The 18,506-nt window shown below is 44.5% G+C and overlaps 1 protein-coding gene across 2 annotated transcripts in view; it reads right to left on the bottom strand.

The window, feature by feature from the left end:
- RNF128 (ring finger protein 128) overlaps positions 1-18,506 on the bottom strand; it is a 169,030-nt gene that overhangs the window by 5,917 nt on the left and 144,607 nt on the right. For both annotated transcript variants that reach the window (XM_083159429.1, XM_083159428.1), the window contains exons 4-5: positions 4,298-4,380; positions 1,139-1,235 (exon numbers count right to left, since the gene is read on the bottom strand). In XM_083159429.1, the coding sequence (XP_083015555.1) occupies positions 1,139-1,235; positions 4,298-4,380 (180 nt within the window). The remainder of the gene's footprint in view (positions 1-1,138; positions 1,236-4,297; positions 4,381-18,506) is intronic.

Raw genomic sequence — 18,506 nt, 5'->3', positions numbered from 1 at the left:
GCAGGGGCAACAGCACATTTTTAGTTACGCCACTGGATAAGCGGTCAACACGTCCATTTATAAACTGCACTATATGTTAAGCTGAGATATATAAAACGTCAAAGTAATAAAAGAGAAGTTCAGAAAAATCATTACATGCAAACGGAGAACCTACAGTATCCTACACGTCTGGTTTTAGACATTAATGCTCATAGAAGATTTGTAATACTATAAGAAGGGTTCTAATTACACCAATTTTCAGGTAATAGCTTGTTATTAGTGATGGCTTAAGCGGTGCTCATCTTTTACATATAGAGAAATGATGGTGAGGGCTTAACCAGTATTTATAAGATAACATCTTGTCCATTCACTAGGTACTCGTGACCTCATTTGTTTGACTCAAGTTTTTAAAAAAACTAATGAAACTATGGAAAAATTTCTTCCATAAAATTGTATTAGATATAATGTGCTGTATAATTAGAGTACAAGGTTGATTATTTCAAAATATTATGGGTCTATTTTGATAGCAAATCCTAGAGGTGTAGCTATGATTGACATATCAAGCAGTGTAAAGAGTGGAGTAGTGGACCTGTGTTAAAGTTGCTCATAGCAACCAATTAGTTCAAGATAGAGTTTATGAAGTACCTCTTATAAAAGTTATAGGTACAGTAGAAGCTTCTTCATAAAGTAACCCCTATGGGACAAATGTACTAAGCCTTGAGAGAGATAAAGTGGAGATAGATAAAGCACCGATGATCAGCTCCTGCCATGTTGTAGGTTGAGTTTGAAAATGGACAAGAGCCGATTGGCTTAGATTTTCAAAGGCTTAGTACATGTCCCCCTTTATCACATAGCCCAGCTAACACTATAAAATGCACCTTATGGAAAACGTAGCATATACTCTCTAGCACCTGGATGGCTAACCTTGCCACTCCAGTTGTTGAACTACACATCCCAGCAAGCTCTGCTTCAGTTTTGCTATTTGGCCATGCTAAATCTGATGCAGAGCATACTGGGATGTGTAGTTAACAACATCTGTGTCAAGGTTCGCCATCAAGGCTCTAGCGAATAGTAGCCATCATGTAAAACACACTTCCTGTTTAAAGACCAAACTATACAGGCCATCAGTAGAGGGACAGACATCCAGCAGGTGACTTACCACAATGCCTAATGATTTCAGAATGTCACACTTGCACATTGGGCATGTTCGGTGTTCAAGCAACCAGGGATCAATGCAGTTCTTATGGAAGAAGTGACTATGGAAACAGATTATAGAATATTAAACTATAAATAGAAAAACTAGCCATTGAAAACGTATAGTATTAGCCATCATTTCATAAGTAGGACACTTTTCCCCCTATCAGGACAATGTATACTTGTTTGTGTTGTGAATATTGGGGGTGCTGTGACATGAGCTTGCTCCAGTTTGCCATGGCTCCACATTATGTCCCCCAGTATATACAGACATGAGTGGGCGCTGTAATACTATTAAAAAGTTTGGTACTGCTTTCCTAGCACGGCGCCTGTCTCGTTTAAGATACCTAAGGCATACAATCAACGCGATGGACCCGATTTTTTAATCTCATGAATCTTATGCATGCATAAGATGCATGAGATCCAAAAATCGTGAGCGCCCAATAACCATTGTTAACGCCACCAGCACTATCAACGCCAACCCGAAGCATGGCGACGGTACGCGTCCTCCGACCTTTTCATACCCCCACTATCCACGTCGGCGTGGAGTTGATTTTATATAGGTGTGGCGAGCGCAGCGAGCCCGAAGCGTGGCGAGCGGACGCGGACTACTTTACATGTATAAAATCAACTCCACGCCGACGTGGATAAGGGGGTTTGAAAAGGTCGGAGGACGCATACCGCCGCCGCTCGCCACGCTTCGGGTTGGCAATTAAATTTGGGGTTTTGGGGCCTTTTTACATTGCTTCCAATGTAAAAATCTCGTCGAATACATCATCTCCTGCATCTTATGCCACACAAACACATGAGATGCTTGCAATGTAAAAATCTCGTCAATCGCGTCGATTGCGTCATCTTATGCCGCACAAACACATAAGATGCATGAGATGCTTGAGATATCAGCCCCACACATACAATCTAGATCGTGGGCGCTGTGCTAGGAAAGCAGTACCAAAAGTTTGTCTCACAATACTAGATCTGAAAGAAACAGATTCACTTGCTTTGTGATTTTAGCAGTTACAATATGGATACATTTTGGCATGACTGTTTTATCTGTACTGGGAGTGATGCTTTAAAAACAATTTTTTTGTCCTACAACATAGTCCAAATACTTCTGACTGATAAAAATCAGGAATTGGTCAGAGACAGAACCCCGTCTCCCACACATTAAAGAAGAGCTGCCTACTCTCCTGATTTTTTCAGGTAGTCCTCAACCTCCAGAAGTACAGGTATAGCTGGTTTTTCCAAATCCTGCCTGCTTCCTAGTAAAGTGTGCAGGAAGAGAGACTCACAGGAATCCTGGTCCTCTTGAGGGGCATTCCTAAATGATGCATTGCATAATTTTGGCCCCTCCATGCAGATCATTGCATTTACCAGTCTTCCTTGCAGATCGTTGCATTTACCAGTAATGATGGCAGGTTCTGACATAGCTCAGCCCTGCTCCCCTGAACTGGCATGCAGCAAAATGTTTATATTAATATATTAAGTTATATTTGGAAAGTGGTGGTTGTATGGGGCATGTTTTACTGGGATGCAGTTTAAATCCCGGCGGTCGGGATCCCGGCGTTCAAAATCCCGACGCCGGAATTCCGAACGCCGAAATCCCGACACTTTCTCCCCCCGTGTGTGTCCACGACAACCTCGGAGGGAGAATAAATTAGTGTGCCGAGCATAGAGAGGCACCGAGCCCACAAGGGGGGGGTGCGATCCACGTCCCCCCTTGTCGGGATTTCGGCGTTCGGGATTCCGGCGTCGGGATTTTGAACGCCGGAATCCCAACCGCCGGCTTTTCATGCCGAATCCGTTTTACCTACTACATTTTACTAAGTGGAAAAAGCTTTCTGCCTTAAAAGATATTTTTTTTTTTTAAGAAAAACACTTCGTTTTTTGGTACTTGTGTAGTTTTACAACGGCACTGGGATAGCATCACATGCGATTTGCGTGCAATGCGATGGTACTTGTGTAATTGCACAGCGGCACTGTCTGCTGATTAGCACCCCCCCACTATCCATGTCAGCCTGAAGCGTGGCGAGCACACGCAGTATGCGTCCTCCCGACCTGTTCATACCCCCACTATCTACGTTCACGTGGAGTTGATTTTATAAAGCGTGGAAACCCCCGCAGAAAACAAGCCCAATTACTTGAAGTGTATTCCGCATGCGCTCACCACGCTTCAGGCTCGTTTTCTGCGGGGCTCACCACACTTTATAAAATCAACCACACGCTGATGTGAATAGTGGGGGTATGAACAGGTCGGGTGGACGCTTACCGCGTACGCTTGCCACACTTCGGGCTGACGTTGATAGTGGGGGTGTGCTAAATCGCATGCAATGCGATCCCAGTGCCGCCGTGAAACTACACAAGTACCGTTTTTTTCACCACATCAAGAAATGTTGGCACAAACCCCCCACCCCCTCCCTTTCTGTATAGGTGCTCCATTTGGATCATAATTTACAAGTACAACTAAAGTGGAAAAATTATTTACCAAGTGTCCTACTTTCTAATTCCCACGTACACTGTACGCAGCTGACAAAAACAAACAAGTCATTTTAATGCCACGTATTTAATACAGAAATATGATCTTAATCCTCTAACCCAGGTAAACAATTTATTTGATGTTGACCAAGATGAGCATGTCACATAATCCACACTAACACCTGCTTAGTAATCTTAATATGTGCACACCAACTGCACACACAGAGTCAATTGGTTCTTGGATTTGTTTTCTTCTAGCCAAAAGTATACATCTATATAATCAGGATTCAACTGTCCATAATCAAAATGTGTTGTTCAGACTCCTGCTCAGATATAGTCCTAAAGATGAATATTGTTAATTGATATACTGTACATGTATTTGATCATTAAAAGCATTCTGCATTTTTCAAAACTTTATCTTAAACCAGCAACATATATTTTAATGGTTCACAGGAGAATAGGGTATGTTGCCCATTACACAGACTGTAGCTTTAATTTTGGTTGTTTAGAATAAACAAATAAATTAAGCATTCGATTTGTTGCTGGAAAGGGAACCTTACACTTTTCCTGCACATCAGTTTCTTTCATTGTACCTAATAATGTGACTCAGACCTAAGCAAAAGTGGTTAATGTTAGCAGAAACACATACTTGCAAGTTAAAATGCGTACAACATCATTTGCTTTGTAGCTTTCAATACACACGGCACAGCTATCGCCATCCGGACCAAGCACCTAGGGAATAAACAGATAAAACCATGAGACAATTAAAAAAAGATTACATTATAAAAACAGATTAAAGATGAGGTTTTAAAAATGGTACCAAAAACGTGTTGCTATAGAGGATTGGTGTCCACAAGAAAGCATACACTTGCAACTATTTCAAGCATATAAATATGTATCAAACTATAAACTAAAAATATATTAAACCGCAATTTGACCTACTTAAGCCAAAAGGTAATGAGAGGAAAAGGGTTTATACAATGCAAACATTCGCTTATAGTAAATTGAAGAGCATGGCCGCACTGTTTAGAAGTGTCCATGGTGTTGGGCACATTGACTAAAGTCAGTTTAAAAAAAAAATGCTGTGGACCTCAGTTGGAATTTTGGGCAAGCATTCTTGTTTTGCCATCTGTGGCTCCTACAAAAAAAACTATGGTTGAGAGAGTTCGGATAAGGGGAATCCAGACACCCCCTAACTGCTTTCCTAGCCTGTTCAAAATATCCCACCCAGGCTCGGAGCATGGGTCTCGGGATCTCGAGATCCAAACCCTATATAAATGCGGGTGGGCATCACCATTTCCTCACTCCAGCTTAGGAGAGAAAGTGTGCTGTCCACTGATACTGTTGCAGTTAATGTCCAGTCCAGTGATCGTGCTGCAGTGTTCAGTCCATTGATAGTGTTACATCTGAGTCCAGCCCCGTGGTATTGCCATTAAAGTCCAGTCCAATGATACTAGTGCATAATTCCAAACAAAATTTGGAGGATAAGTGGAAGATCAACAATCACTTCCTCCTAGTGCTTAAGCTGCTGCCACTAGTCACGACAGAGGATAAAATTCCATCAACGTTGTCTGCCAAGTCCGATGCCCAATGTCATCATAGAGGGCATGTAAAATCCCAAAAGTTCAGTAGCATGAAGAAAATAAATAAATAAATGTAAATCGTTTGAGGAGAAAACGTATGCTTGCCAATATGCCATAGAGTGGCAAGCAACGGCTTAGGCCCTGGCTTATGTTCAGGACTAATCATTTAGCTTCACATGATGATCTAAGCCCTCCACCTCCCCCTGCTTAAAAAAAATTAGCGTTAAAGTGGTCATCAAAAACACCGCAAACAAATGTGCCTTCTAAAAACATGGGATCACAAATCCCCAAGGAGAATCCAAGTGTGTTGGTAGTTGTGATGCCTGTCCTTCCCATCACTGTACAGGAAGAGGTGGCTCCTTCCACCATTTGCACGTCCTCTACATATGCTGGAAGGAGTACCCACAGTGCAGTATTGACAGGGCCGGCAACAGAAATCTTGGGACCCGATACCAAGATATGTCTGAGGATAGAGAGATAGAAATATCTCTATCTATCTATCAAGGGCTCTGGCACTCACAATCCACTTTTGTCATCCGCTGGGGTGCAAAACATCTCAGGCTGGGATCCCGGGGGTACAGCCACATATAGTAAAAGTCCAAAAATAAGAGCACTCACCAGACTTCCAGCACTTCTGCAGCTAAACGTTTTTTAATACATCACCAAAGGACTAAACAGTCATGTCAATGCTTCGATAACGATTCATATGTCCCGGCGTGTGTTCCATTCAACTGGAACGCACCACCAGATGTCCTGGACGGAGCTATCCACGTCACTGGCATATTGCGCCTCCGGCTGACCAATGAAAGACGCAATATGCCTGTGACGTGGATAGCTCCGTCCAGGAAATCTGGATGTGCGTTCCAGCTGAATGGAATGCACGCCGGGACAATCATTATGGGCGAGTGATACTTGTTTATACTCCGCTTTTTCTATATTGCGGCTGTGGTTGCTGGAGAGCAAATGTGGGGATGATTTATATCCCACTAATGTGTTTAGAAAGTATCTTTTCAATTACAGTTCTGGTACTGACCAGCAATTAAGATAACTTCCTGGCATCAGGGTACTTAAGGGGCACAGCTGATCAGTGTGTTAGATCTTCTGATGCAGTGAGACAGAGAGTGTGGTCTTGATAAAGAGCCTTGTATAGCTCAAAACGTCAACATGACTGTTTAGTCCTTTGGTGATGTATTAAAAAACATTTAACTGCAGAAGTGCTGGAAGTCTGGTGAGTGCTCTTATTTTTGGACTTTTACTATATGTGGCTGTACCCCCCGGATCCCTGCCTGAGATGTTTTGCACCCCAGCGGATGACAAAAGTGGATTGTGAGTGCCAGAGCCCTTGACTAACCTACATAACATTCTGACACTAACAGCTTGAGTCGGATCATTACCCTGATCAGGCTGTTGCAGAAGCAGCTGGAGAAAGTTGAGGAGCTAAGGCATGCAGTGATTCCACAAAGCATGTTGGTCTTGTGGATGAAGCCCTTCATACGCTTTGCCAGGATACGAAGGTGATCAGTCTATTAAAAAGTCAGAGGAATACATTTTGGCCACTGTACTCGAGCCTCTGTTTAAAGCGTATGTTGTGTGTCTGTTTCTGGCGGACACAAGTTTACAGTGGTGTAAAGACCTGCTGGTCGGGAGACAGTCATCTGAAGAGGACTGTGGCAACAGCTCCTTCATTTTCTCCGAAACCTGTGGCTGTGAGGAAACAACTAAGACTTCATACCCGACCCGCTGGTGATGATGCAGGGCAGGCAGGAGCTAGTTTGGACATCTGGTCCAGACAAAAGGACCTGCCAACATGTCTATTGTCGCTGCATAAGATGCAGTAACCATTAAAAAATATGCGAATTATACTCACCGATAATTCCTTTTCTTCCTAGAGATCCCATGGCAGCCATGACAGTGGGATATTCCCCTCCTCCTACCAGATTAGACAGGACTTTTTTCAGGGACCGCCCCCCCGGGTATAACAGCTCACACCTCCCTTTCCTCTGTGTCTTTCGAGTGTCTCCGCACCAACGTCCCTGAAAAAACTTCTAACACAAAGGGTGGGAAATAAGTGGCTGCCATGGGATCTCTAGGAAGAAAAGGAATTATCGGTGAGTATAATTAGCATATTTCTTCTACGATCCCCATGGCAGCCATGACAGTGGGACATACCCAAGCTGTACAATAAACGGGAGGGAGCCAATATGAATGCAATAGTAATTTATTCAAAAGACTTATCTTATGGACAAGGCCTCTTCGATTACAAGATTCCCAAAGTGGGCTGTAGACACATTCAAGGCATAGTGGTTAGTAAAGGTATGGACGGATGACCATGTAGCGGCTTGACAGATCTCCGATACCGACGCCTTGGCCCTTCTAGCCCATGATGTGGCCACTGCCCTGGTTGAATGTGCCTTGATGATTGGAGGCGGTCTCTTATCTTCATTTTTGTAGGCGAATACGATAACTTCTCGTATCCATCTCGAAATGGTTTGTTTCGTGGCACTAGAGCCCTTCTTCGGACCCTCAGGAATAATGAATAAGTGATCAGACTTTCTGATCTCCTTTGTACGGTCCAGATACACTGAAACTGCTCTCACCAGATCCAGCGTATGATAGGCCTTCTGTTCGTCATTAATCGGCTCAGGGAAAAACCTAGGCAAGGATATCTCCTGATTTAAGTGGAACGCTGATATGACTTTCGGCATGAAGTCTGGGTGAGTTCTCAGCACAACCCTATCAGGGAAGATCACTAGGTACGGTTCCTTGATCCAGAGGGCCTGAATCTCGCTGACCCTCCTCGCCGATGTTATAGCTATCAGGAACAGTACCTTCCATGTTAGGTACTTTACCGAAGAGTCTTCCAGGGGTTCAAATGGCTGTAGCATCAGTGCTTTTAGCACCAAATTCAGATCCCAAGGGGCCACTAAAGATTTTCTTGGGGGCCGTATTCCCTTGATTGCTCTGCAGAACTTCTTTACTAGCTTTTCTTCAGCTAATCTTCTGTCCAACAGTACACTGAGAGCAGAAATCTGTGACTTAATGGTGGCTACCGCCAGCCCCAACTCAAACCCTTCATACAGGAATTGCAAGACTTTGGCCGTAGAGATATCGGCAAACTGACCCTCAAACTTCCCCCATGAGATGAACTTCTTCCAGGTTTTGTAATATATGAGCGAGGAACCTTCTTTCCTTGCCTTCAACAACAATTCGGTCACTTGTTCAGACAAGTTATGACGCTTCAGGGTCGCCCGCTCAATCGCCATGCCCTCAGCGAGAAGCTCTCTGGCTCTGGATGACATATTGGTCCCTGTTTTAACAGGTCTGGTATCACCGGCAACACCCAAGGTGGTTGCACCGCCATTCTTAACACTGAAGTAAACCAGGCTCTTCTCGGCCAAAATGGAAGCACTATCAGTACTTCCACTCGGTCCTCTCTGATTTTCTTGAGCACTCTGCTGATCATGGGAAATGGCGGGAAGACATATCCCAGAGTGAACTCCCATTTCACTGAAAACGTGTCCAGTGCCGTGGCTTGTGGGTGAAAGGATTTAGAGCAGAATCTGCTCACCTTCTTGTTGGAGAACGAGGCCATCAGGTCTATCTCGGGTTCGCCAAACCTGGCGACTATTTGACTGAAAACCTTCGAGTCCAACTCCCATTCTCCTGGCAGAATCCTCTTGCGACTTAGAAAGTCTGCCACAGTATTCTCTGGACCCGGAATGTACACGGCCGAGATTGATTGCAGGTTGTTCACTGCCCACGACATGATCTTCTCCAACACTCTCAGTACAGGTAAACTCCTTGTACCCCCTTGGTGGTTTATATGTGCCACTACTGTCATATTGTCTGACATGATCCTCAGGTTGGTATTCCGAAGTTTGTCTTGTAGGCAACAGATTGCTTCCCAAACGGCGAGCAATTCTCTGACATTGGATGACCTTGCACTCTTCTGTGGTCCAAGACCCTTGTACCGAGCTCTTCCCGAGGTGAGCGCCCCAACCTTGAAGACTCGCATCGGTCGTCATCACCACAAATTCTGGGTTTGAGAGACTGGAGCTTCTTGTCCTCAAGCCAGAGCTCCACCACCTTAACGAATTCTTCGTCTTGGCATTCAGGACTATCTGGAACCCCTCGTGGGTTTGGTTCTTCATGAATGGAAGCAACTGCCACTGTAGCTTCCTCATGTACCACTGGGCCCATGGAATGATATGTATACACGATGTCATCATCACTAGAAGCTGTAGCGCCATCTTCAGGGAGCATCTTCCTTCTGTCAATAACAGTTGCGTCAGATTTTGTATTTTCAGACAGCGGTCTACCGACAGGCTCACTGAAAATTTTACTGTGTCTATAAGAACACCCAGGAACTTGATTGTCTGGGATGGCTGCAGCTGACTTTTCTTGGTTGATCACCCAACCATGCTCCTGCAGAAATTCTATTGTAGTTTTGACACTTATCTGGACCTCTTTCACTGATCTTCCTGCCAGCAATAGGTCGTCCAGGTACGGCCAGATTTGGATTCCCTGTTTCCTCAGCTCTGCCACAAGTGTCACCAAGACTTTTGTGAACACTCTCGGCGATGTCCTGAGCCCGAAGGGGAGGCAGGTGAATTGATAATGTTGGTCGAGAAGCGAGAACCTGAGAAACTTTCTGTCCTCTAGTGACACGGGGACGTGATAATAAGCGTCTTTCAGGTCTATGGACGCTAACCAATCTTCTTGTCGGAGACCCATAAGGATAGAACTTATAGTTTCCATCTTGAACTTTAGTTTCTTGATAAAGAGATTCAATCCTCTCAGGTCCAAGATGGTCCTGAAACCACCTGTACTCTTCTCCACTAAAAAAAAGATTCGAATAATACCCCAGACCTACTTGGTCTTTCGGGACATGTTCTATTGCTCCTATTTGTAGAAGCTGTAGAATCTTCAAGGTGAGAGTCTATTTTTCCAGTTTTTTCACTGGAACCCTTGACCTGACAAATTTGTTCTTCCAAGGCCTCCTTAGAAATTCTATTTGGTAGCCCCTTTCCACAATGTTGCTGACCCATCTGTCTGATATCGATGTCTTCCAGACTTCCGAAAACTGAAACAACCGGGCTCCAACTCTCACCATTGAACCACCGTCATAACTTGGAACCTCTCCGATACTGCTGACGAAAGGACTGGCGAGTCATATTCGGATTCCCCCTACGGGAGTACTGGCGACCGGGCCGATAACTTCTTGCCTCTCTATAACTCTGCCTGCTAGACGTAGGGATGGGAAACCTATTCCTCCTGTCTTGGGGTAGTCTCACGGATTTTCCCCCCGAAATTCTCTGGATCATCGAATCCAATTTTGAGCCGAACAAGAACCCGCCTTCAAAGGGTAGTGCCGTTAGACGATTCTTGGAGTTGGCATCCGCACTCCAGGGTTTGAGCCAGAGCGCCCTCCTGGCCGTCACCCCTTGTGCCATCACCTTAGCCGAGAACGACACCGCGTCCAAAGAGGCCTCACACAGGTACTCGATAGACTTCTGTATGGTCTGTAAGCTTCTCAGCAGATATTGCTTGGAAATCTTCTCGGTTATGTCTGTATGGAGCTCCGACGACCATAGCCTCATTGCCCTTGCCACCGAAGCGATAGCCACACTGGATTTAAGCGACAGCGCAGAGGTCTGGTGCAATTTCCTAAGCGAATTTTCGATCTTCCTTTCCATAGCGTCTTTAAACGCCGCCCCATCTTCCAGCGGTATGGTTGTTCTAGACGTCAGCTCTGCCACCGCTGCATCAACCTTGGGCACTAGACACCACTTCAGGAAAACCTCATCTTTGAAAGGATACATCTTATCCACTCTCGCCCATCCAGCCATCCTTTTATCCGTGTTGACCCATTCCTTATTGATCATCTCACGGACTACTTTGTGAACCGGGAATGTTCTTCCTTTCTTCGATCTATCTTCAAAAAGTGGATCTGCTGTGGTGTCTGAAACTTCCGGGTAATTCATGGATTTGTAAATGCTTTTCAACACACTTTCCACCAATTCGAGGTTGAAAGATCTCACATCTTCCTCTATTTCACCTTCCTCAATGTCCTCTGCCTCCAATGGTTCTAACTCCTCCGAAGAACCACCCCCTTCTGTCAGCATTCCAGCCTGCTCCCGAGACATCTTGGGTTTCTGAGACTGCAAGAACTCCTCTTTAGAGACGAATGACTTTTGCATCCAATCCATTAGTTTTTTAAGGACATCCGATTGGTCCGACTTATCCACCTTAGGCTGTGGGATTTTGTCACACTCTTCACACAGAGTCCTCTTATCAGCACTAGCAAATGCCTTGTCACAACTCATGCAGGTGCAGGTAAGGAATTTCTTCTTAGCTGTCCTTTTCTTATGAACAGGTGATTTAGGCACACTGAAAACAAAGCAGAAACCTAACTAGTATCATGCAAAAATAAAATCAACTAATGCCCAAAAACCAAAGGGCTTACCTCAAAGGGGCAATGTCAGGCTGCTGGGAAGAAGGTCCTTGCTGCTGCTGGCTTTCTTCCATGGTTCTGCTGCTTGTACAACACCATAGTAGCTGCACTGCATGTCCGTTTATATTAAGGACAGCTTTAACTCTTCATATGCCAGCAGCGTTTCTGTCTGGCGATTCCAGCGCTTATTTCCGCAAAGCGGAACCAAAAATCAGGTCCCCGATTCCGGGGACAACATTCGGGCGCACACTTGGTGCACCACGCCGGCGAAAGTGACGTTTTATGCGCACTTCCGCCGCACGCGTCTCAGCACCCGGCAGCTCTCAGCGTCGGCTCCCAGCCAGACGCTTACACGCGCTGACAGCCGCGCGACAGTCCTCCCTGCCAGCTCTGTCTCCCAGCGTGTTCCACCGCTCAGACGCCTGAAGGTAATGTCGCCATACACCCACACAGAAACGGGGGTTTTAGTATATGACATGCTGCCAGGATTTAAGCAAGCAACTGGCGCTAAGCACAGTCCTTACCCTTAGCAGCTGCTGGAGGCAGGTATCTCAAAGGCCCCACTCCTCCGCAGCTTTCCTTCTTCCCGGGAAGCCATCCCATAAGTGTAAAGAGGTAGCCCTGTTTAAAAATAAAATAATGCCCTGCCTGTCCTATCTAGACGGAGACAGGAGAAAAAGACACAGAGGAAAGGGAGGTGTGAGCTGTTATACCCAGGGGGGGCGGTCCCTGAAAAAAGTCCTGTCTAATCTGGTAGGAGGAGGGGAATATCCCACTGTCATGGCTGCCATGGGGATCGTAGAAGAAAATGGTGGAGGATTTAATTGGTGACAGGATCCAAGTAGGCATGTCAAACAGTCCGTACATGTACTGGCAGGAAAAGAGTAAATTGAAAGCCCCTATACAAACTGGCTCTATTTTACCTGAGTTGTCCCCCTCCAGTGTGTACTCAATGTTTTTAGTGCAACTGGAAACCTGTTCAGTGAGTGGCGCAGGAGGTTAATTCTGCAAAATGTGGAGAAGATGATCATCAAAATTAATTATCAATTCTACAACGAAGACCAGCCTCCAAAGACTACAGTGGGACTTGTGATTGTGGAGTCCAGCAGGGACAAATTGATAATCTGTGAGGATGTAATGTACACACTGAAGGTTGTGAAAAGACGGAGGATGACGATATCTTGCCTCTGTAGAGGCAGTTTGAACAGGGAGAAATTAAATTGCTTCTTTTTTTGTGGGGGCCAAATAAACCAATCATTTCAGCCAGTCGTGTGGCAGAACCTGTCACTAAAATGATTGGTATGTTAAAGACAGAGCGCAAGTCCTATTTACGCAAGGTCAATTCCATCTTGCACCTCTTTTTTTTGGCATTATGTGCTCTTTGGGGCCTAGTTTTTCAATCTGCCATCCTGTATGCTACTTCAGTGCCACCCATTTGTGTCATTTAGCATATTCATCCAGCTACCTCAGTGCAACCTTTTGTCCTAAAAACATTAAAGTGTTCAGGATAGGCTGGAAATTAATGTTAGTCAATATTAGCGTAGGAGCAAAGAAAAGAAACAAATTCTGCGATTTTAGCAAAAAAAAAAAAAAAAAAGGAAGGATATACAGAGCCAAAACATGAAACACGGAAGGTGGTGTTTTGGAACAGATCTAGACTCAAAACACAAAAAGTATCCCAAAAAAAAAAAAAAAAACCCACATTGGGCAACAGCGATCTGTCCGCACTAGGATGTCAAAAATATAAGTACCATGTTTTAAATACTAAACATATCTGGACAGATATGGAAATAAAGGGCTCTATAAAAAAGGTCCATTATTCGTAGTATCAATATTTGTTACCAAAGTTAAATAAAACTCAGATCCATTACATTTCAATTTAAATAAAGTTTAGCCTACAAAAAGGAAGTTCCTAGAAGTAGTCAGCAGTAGTAGTTCGTAGAAGTAGTCAGCAGTGTACAACAGTACAAGAAACGCGTCGGTGGCTGGTGAGCATGAACCCCCACTGGGTGCAGTCCTCTGTGGCGGCCTTGGGAGAACACTCATAGTGGCGAGAGAAGAAATCCGCATACTTGGCTAAAACCATACATAGGCCAGGAGGTCACTCGGCCCTTGACCTCCATGTGCACCATACAATTACAGATACACCAGTGTGCCTCATCCTTGTAGCGTCACGTGGTTACCAGCTCAGTACAAAAGCAGCATTAAATGTTTTATGCCGTAATATAGCCACACAAAGTGGCCGTGAATTTTTGGCATGAAGTGAGCAGTCATATTATGCTAAGTGGTAAGAGGTCAGTTGATTTAATTTAGCACAGTCCAGTGAATCCTGATATATTAATGTTATAGCAAATACAAATAGAGGCGTTTGCTCCATGAAGATATTCTTGATAAGTTTTGTAGGCTGGAGAAAACAGGTCTAACTAGTCTTGAACAACAAGCTGCCCCTATGTGAATAGAAGATGTGTAAATCTCTAGAGGGATCTGTAGCTGCTGTTATACAGGAGCAAAGGAAAGCAGTTTTCCTGCAGTGACTCATTGCTCTGCTCCCTCTAGAAAAGCTTGGTTGTTTACAAGATAGTAACAAATTCTCACTCAGCAAAAAAAAAACAATTGAAAAAAAAGAAGGAATGTCTCATTACGAGAGGCCAGGCATGATAGAGAACTATGAAACGGGATTATTCAAAAACGAACAGTGTTAGCAATAGTTTAAGGTGGTCATCACTGGTCAGATTTGTACAATTTTTATATATACAGTACTGTGAAAAAAGTGTTAGTCAAATGTGGAAAAATTCTGTTTTGAAGCCAAAAGAAAAGAATAAAATATTCTTATTAAAATACTTTGTTCTTTACATGGTTGAATGTGCCGACAACAAAATCACACCAAAATTATCAGTGGAAATCAAATTTATTAACCCATGGAGGTCTGGATTTGGAGTCACACTCAAAATTAAAGTGGAAAAACACACTACAGGCTGATCAAACTGATATAATGTCCTTATAACAAGTCAAAATGAGGCTCAGTAGTGTATGTGTGGCCTCAACGTGCCTGTATAACCCTCCCTACAATGCCCGGGCATGCTTCTGATGAGGTGGCGGATGGTCTCCTGAGGGATCTCCTCCCAGACCTGGACTAAAGCATCTGCCGACTCCTTGACAGTCTGTGGTGCAACGCACTTCACAAATTAGCTTTTTCAGGGCCTGAAGAAGCTAATTTGCGAAGCACGTGTCGGCTAGCGGAGCGTGGGCAGATTAGCATATTGTGCACTTTGTTATTTTTCATGTAAATGGTTACATTTTGGTTGTTTGTGTGTTACTGGTAGAGTGACCCTGCAGCCCTTATCAGGGTAGCGGGACTCGCTCTGTGCAGCACTGTACATGCCTCACGGCACCAGTGACTGAACAGCAGCTGCAGGTGATATTGTGAGTCAGGCTTCTCCACCTGCCCTGCACTCGCATCCCAGTCTGCCCAGCACAGTGCACGATATTGTGGCACGAGTGACTGATAGGCAGCCGGAGACGCTATCTACAGTCCCGACCGCAAGAACAAGGTACAGTTACCCCTATTACAAACCAACAGATTTTTAATATGTAGTAAAAAAAAGTTATTTTTCTTTATCACTGCATACCAGATCTAAAGTAGTTAAAACATCGCTAATTGCCATTCAAATATTGCACTTTATAATACTGGCTTGGACAGAGAAGGGTAATCTTCCAAATTTGCTGGGCAGTCGCCAAGGGTATGCACACGTGTCACCTGCCTTGCTGTCTTACACACAAAAAAATAAATAAAAAAAAAACAAGACTTGGGGGCACGTGATAGGACGCAATTTTGTAAATTATGCAAATTATTTTAATCCGATTCGTCAACACACACCTGTTTGTTTTGTAAACTAACTTTCAGTGGAAAATTGCAGATTCAGATTACAAAACAAACAAAAAAAAAAAAAACGGTACAGTACTTGTGTACTAGCACTGCGCCCACGATATTTGGTCGCACAACATATAATCGCATGGCATACACCCGATGCGATGAAAAATCGTATAAGCCCCCTACAATGGCTTACAATGTTAAATGCACCCCCACTATGAACGTGAACCTGAAGCGTGGAGAGTGCAGCAAGCCCGCGAGGGGCGGCGGTACGCGTCCTACGACCTTTTGATACCCCCACTATCCACGTCAGCGTGGAGTTGATTTTATATAGTGTGGCGAGCGCAGCGAGCCCGAAGCGTGGCGAGCACATGCGTATTACTTTACATGTATTCTGCGTCCCCTCGCTGCGCTCGCCACACTATATAAAATCAACTCCACGCCGACGTGGATAGTGGGGGGTATCAAAAGGTCGTAGGACGCATACTGCCGCCGCTCACCACGCTTCGGGTTCACGTTCATAGTGGGGGGTGCATTTAACATTGTAAACCCCCATTAGAGTGCTTATACCATTTAAAATCGCATTGTATGACACATACAATGGTATACAATTTTAAATTGTAAACCATCGAGTGCCAATCGCATCGCATGCGATGGGCAGTGGCGTAACTATAGCACCACAGCCCCCGCGGTTGCAAGGGGGCGCTGGGGGTCTGCGGTGCTATAGTAATGCCCCCGCCCCCCATCCCCCGCAGGCTTACCTGTCTGTGTCCCGGCTCCCCTCCTTGCTTCAATCAATTCTATGGAGACAGACCATGATAAAATGGCAGCCCCATAAAGCAGACAGTTCTCTGAAACTGTCTGCGGTATGGGGGCGGCCATTTTATCGTCGTCCGTCTGTATAGAATTAATTGAAGCCAGGAGGGGAGCCTGGACGCGCAGACAGGTAAGCCTGCGGCGATGGGGGGGGGGGGGGGGCACGGGCAGGTGGCCGGCGGGGAGGTGCCCCCCCATTGGGAGTGGCACCCCAAACCAAGCTACGCCACTGCCGATGGGCGCCGTGCTAGTACACAAGTACCAAAAAAGATTCTGCCATCAGCCCCAGCCTGACCATAACTAGTGGGTTGGTAAATTAAACACCTAAGAGTTTGTGAAGCTATTCTGGTTCTCTAGCAATTTGTGAGGCTAGTTCGGTGCATGAGGGGGCTTTGTAGAGGTAATTCAGTTCATTGTAAGATACAAATTGTTCTACTTTTTGCCTTTTGTATCACACAGATCATGCTACAAGAATGCATGTTTTGACACGTACAGTGTGTTATTGACAGTTCACACACATTTGAAAGAGTTTTCCATTGTGTCCTAAAAACATAAGCAGATACAGCCATCTGTATCAAGTATTCAGAATTACCTCCCCCACAATACCTTTTCTTTTCATTTTTTATAATGCTATAAATAGATTTTTTTTTTAAACAAATTAGGTTAATGTCAGAGCAGGACATATGTAAATATCCCCCCCCCATCTACTCTGTAAACGTGGGCGCATGTCCTAAGTAGTACACTCCGAAAGGACAATTCTAAAGTATTCTTTCTATATAAGGGAAGAGTATTTGACTAAAATCTTTATGCTGCCTGGGGCAACGTGGAGAGTAAGGAATTGCTTTATTGTATTTATTTTTTAAACAAATTTCATTTTTGTTTTTTTTAATATTAGAATTAACTTCAAACATGCAATCAGCACACTGCTGCTATTGCAATAAATCCATAAAAGCTTAAGCTGCCCCGGCATTCACCCTCTCCACCACGGGGGGGGGGGGGGGGGGTGTCAGTACTTGAGGAGCAGGGGGTGGGCGTGCAGTGGGCGACGAGTGCAGATATCAGCAGGACGGACAGTGCAGTGGTGGGCATTCGATTTTTAAAATAACCTGTCAAATGACTGGCCGTTCTCTGATTGAGAGCTCTCTCAGCCAATCAGAGAACGGCCAGTCATTTGATTGCACTGCCCGTCCCACTGATGATATCTGCATTCACCGCCCGCAAAGGCGTCCCACAGATGAGGACGACGGCCGCCCGCCCCACTGCTCCCCCAGTCAGGCATGTATACACGGATGTCGGACGTGATCTTATGTGCTGACCGTAAGACCTCCCTGATCCGATGCGCACTGGACCGCGGTTCAGATCAGAGGTCACACACCTGGGATTTTGGGCTGACAACACACACACACTTCTATGCTTAGGAATTAATTCACACAAGAACAAATTGCATTTGGAATTTACTGTATGGGCATCACATTTACCATGTACTGCTGTCTACTGCTCCGAGTTAGAAGAAAAAAATACAGCAAATGTATAGTTGCAAATAAGAAACCCCATATTGCAGACAGCAATGTTAGGATTAACACTGACATTACTTCCCAAAATATATGGTTACTAATATTATATAGAAATAGAACAAGGATTTAAGCATAGATGTGCCATTTGGGCAGAGTGTGACATGCCCCCTGACCAGAACACCGTGCTTCTTGCAGAGCATCATACACTAGTCAGCCAGATTCTAGTTTTCCCAAGTAGGCAAGCATGATATTAGCAAATGTGATCGTAAAATGGGTGATATACAGTAATAATAGCCAGGGTGTTGCCTTACTAGTCCTAGTGAAGTCATGCCAATAGATTGTTTATTGAACAGCTATATATGTGTGTCATATCCTGTATCATATTCCACCACACAAAAGCAGTTTAGTCCCTTTAATTCTTTGCCTGGATGTAGTTTCTGGCGTATCGTATAATGCACTGCACACATAAGTGTACAGGGTTTGTGTGTTCCAAGATTATCTTTTTTGCAGAACTCTTGTTTAGAAATAGGGTTGTGTGTGACCTGTCTTTGAAGGTCGTATCGTAATGTAGTGTCTAAAAAATAAATATTAATTACAATAAGATTTTATTCTGCAGTTTA

The sequence above is a fragment of the Crinia signifera genome, chromosome 9 (genome assembly GCF_055691185.1).
Source record: "Crinia signifera chromosome 9, ASM5569118v1, whole genome shotgun sequence".
Classification (NCBI taxonomy): Eukaryota; Metazoa; Chordata; class Amphibia; order Anura; family Myobatrachidae; genus Crinia; species Crinia signifera.
The sequence above is the reverse complement of the archived record's forward strand: the minus strand, read 5'-3'. Positions and strand labels throughout refer to the sequence as shown.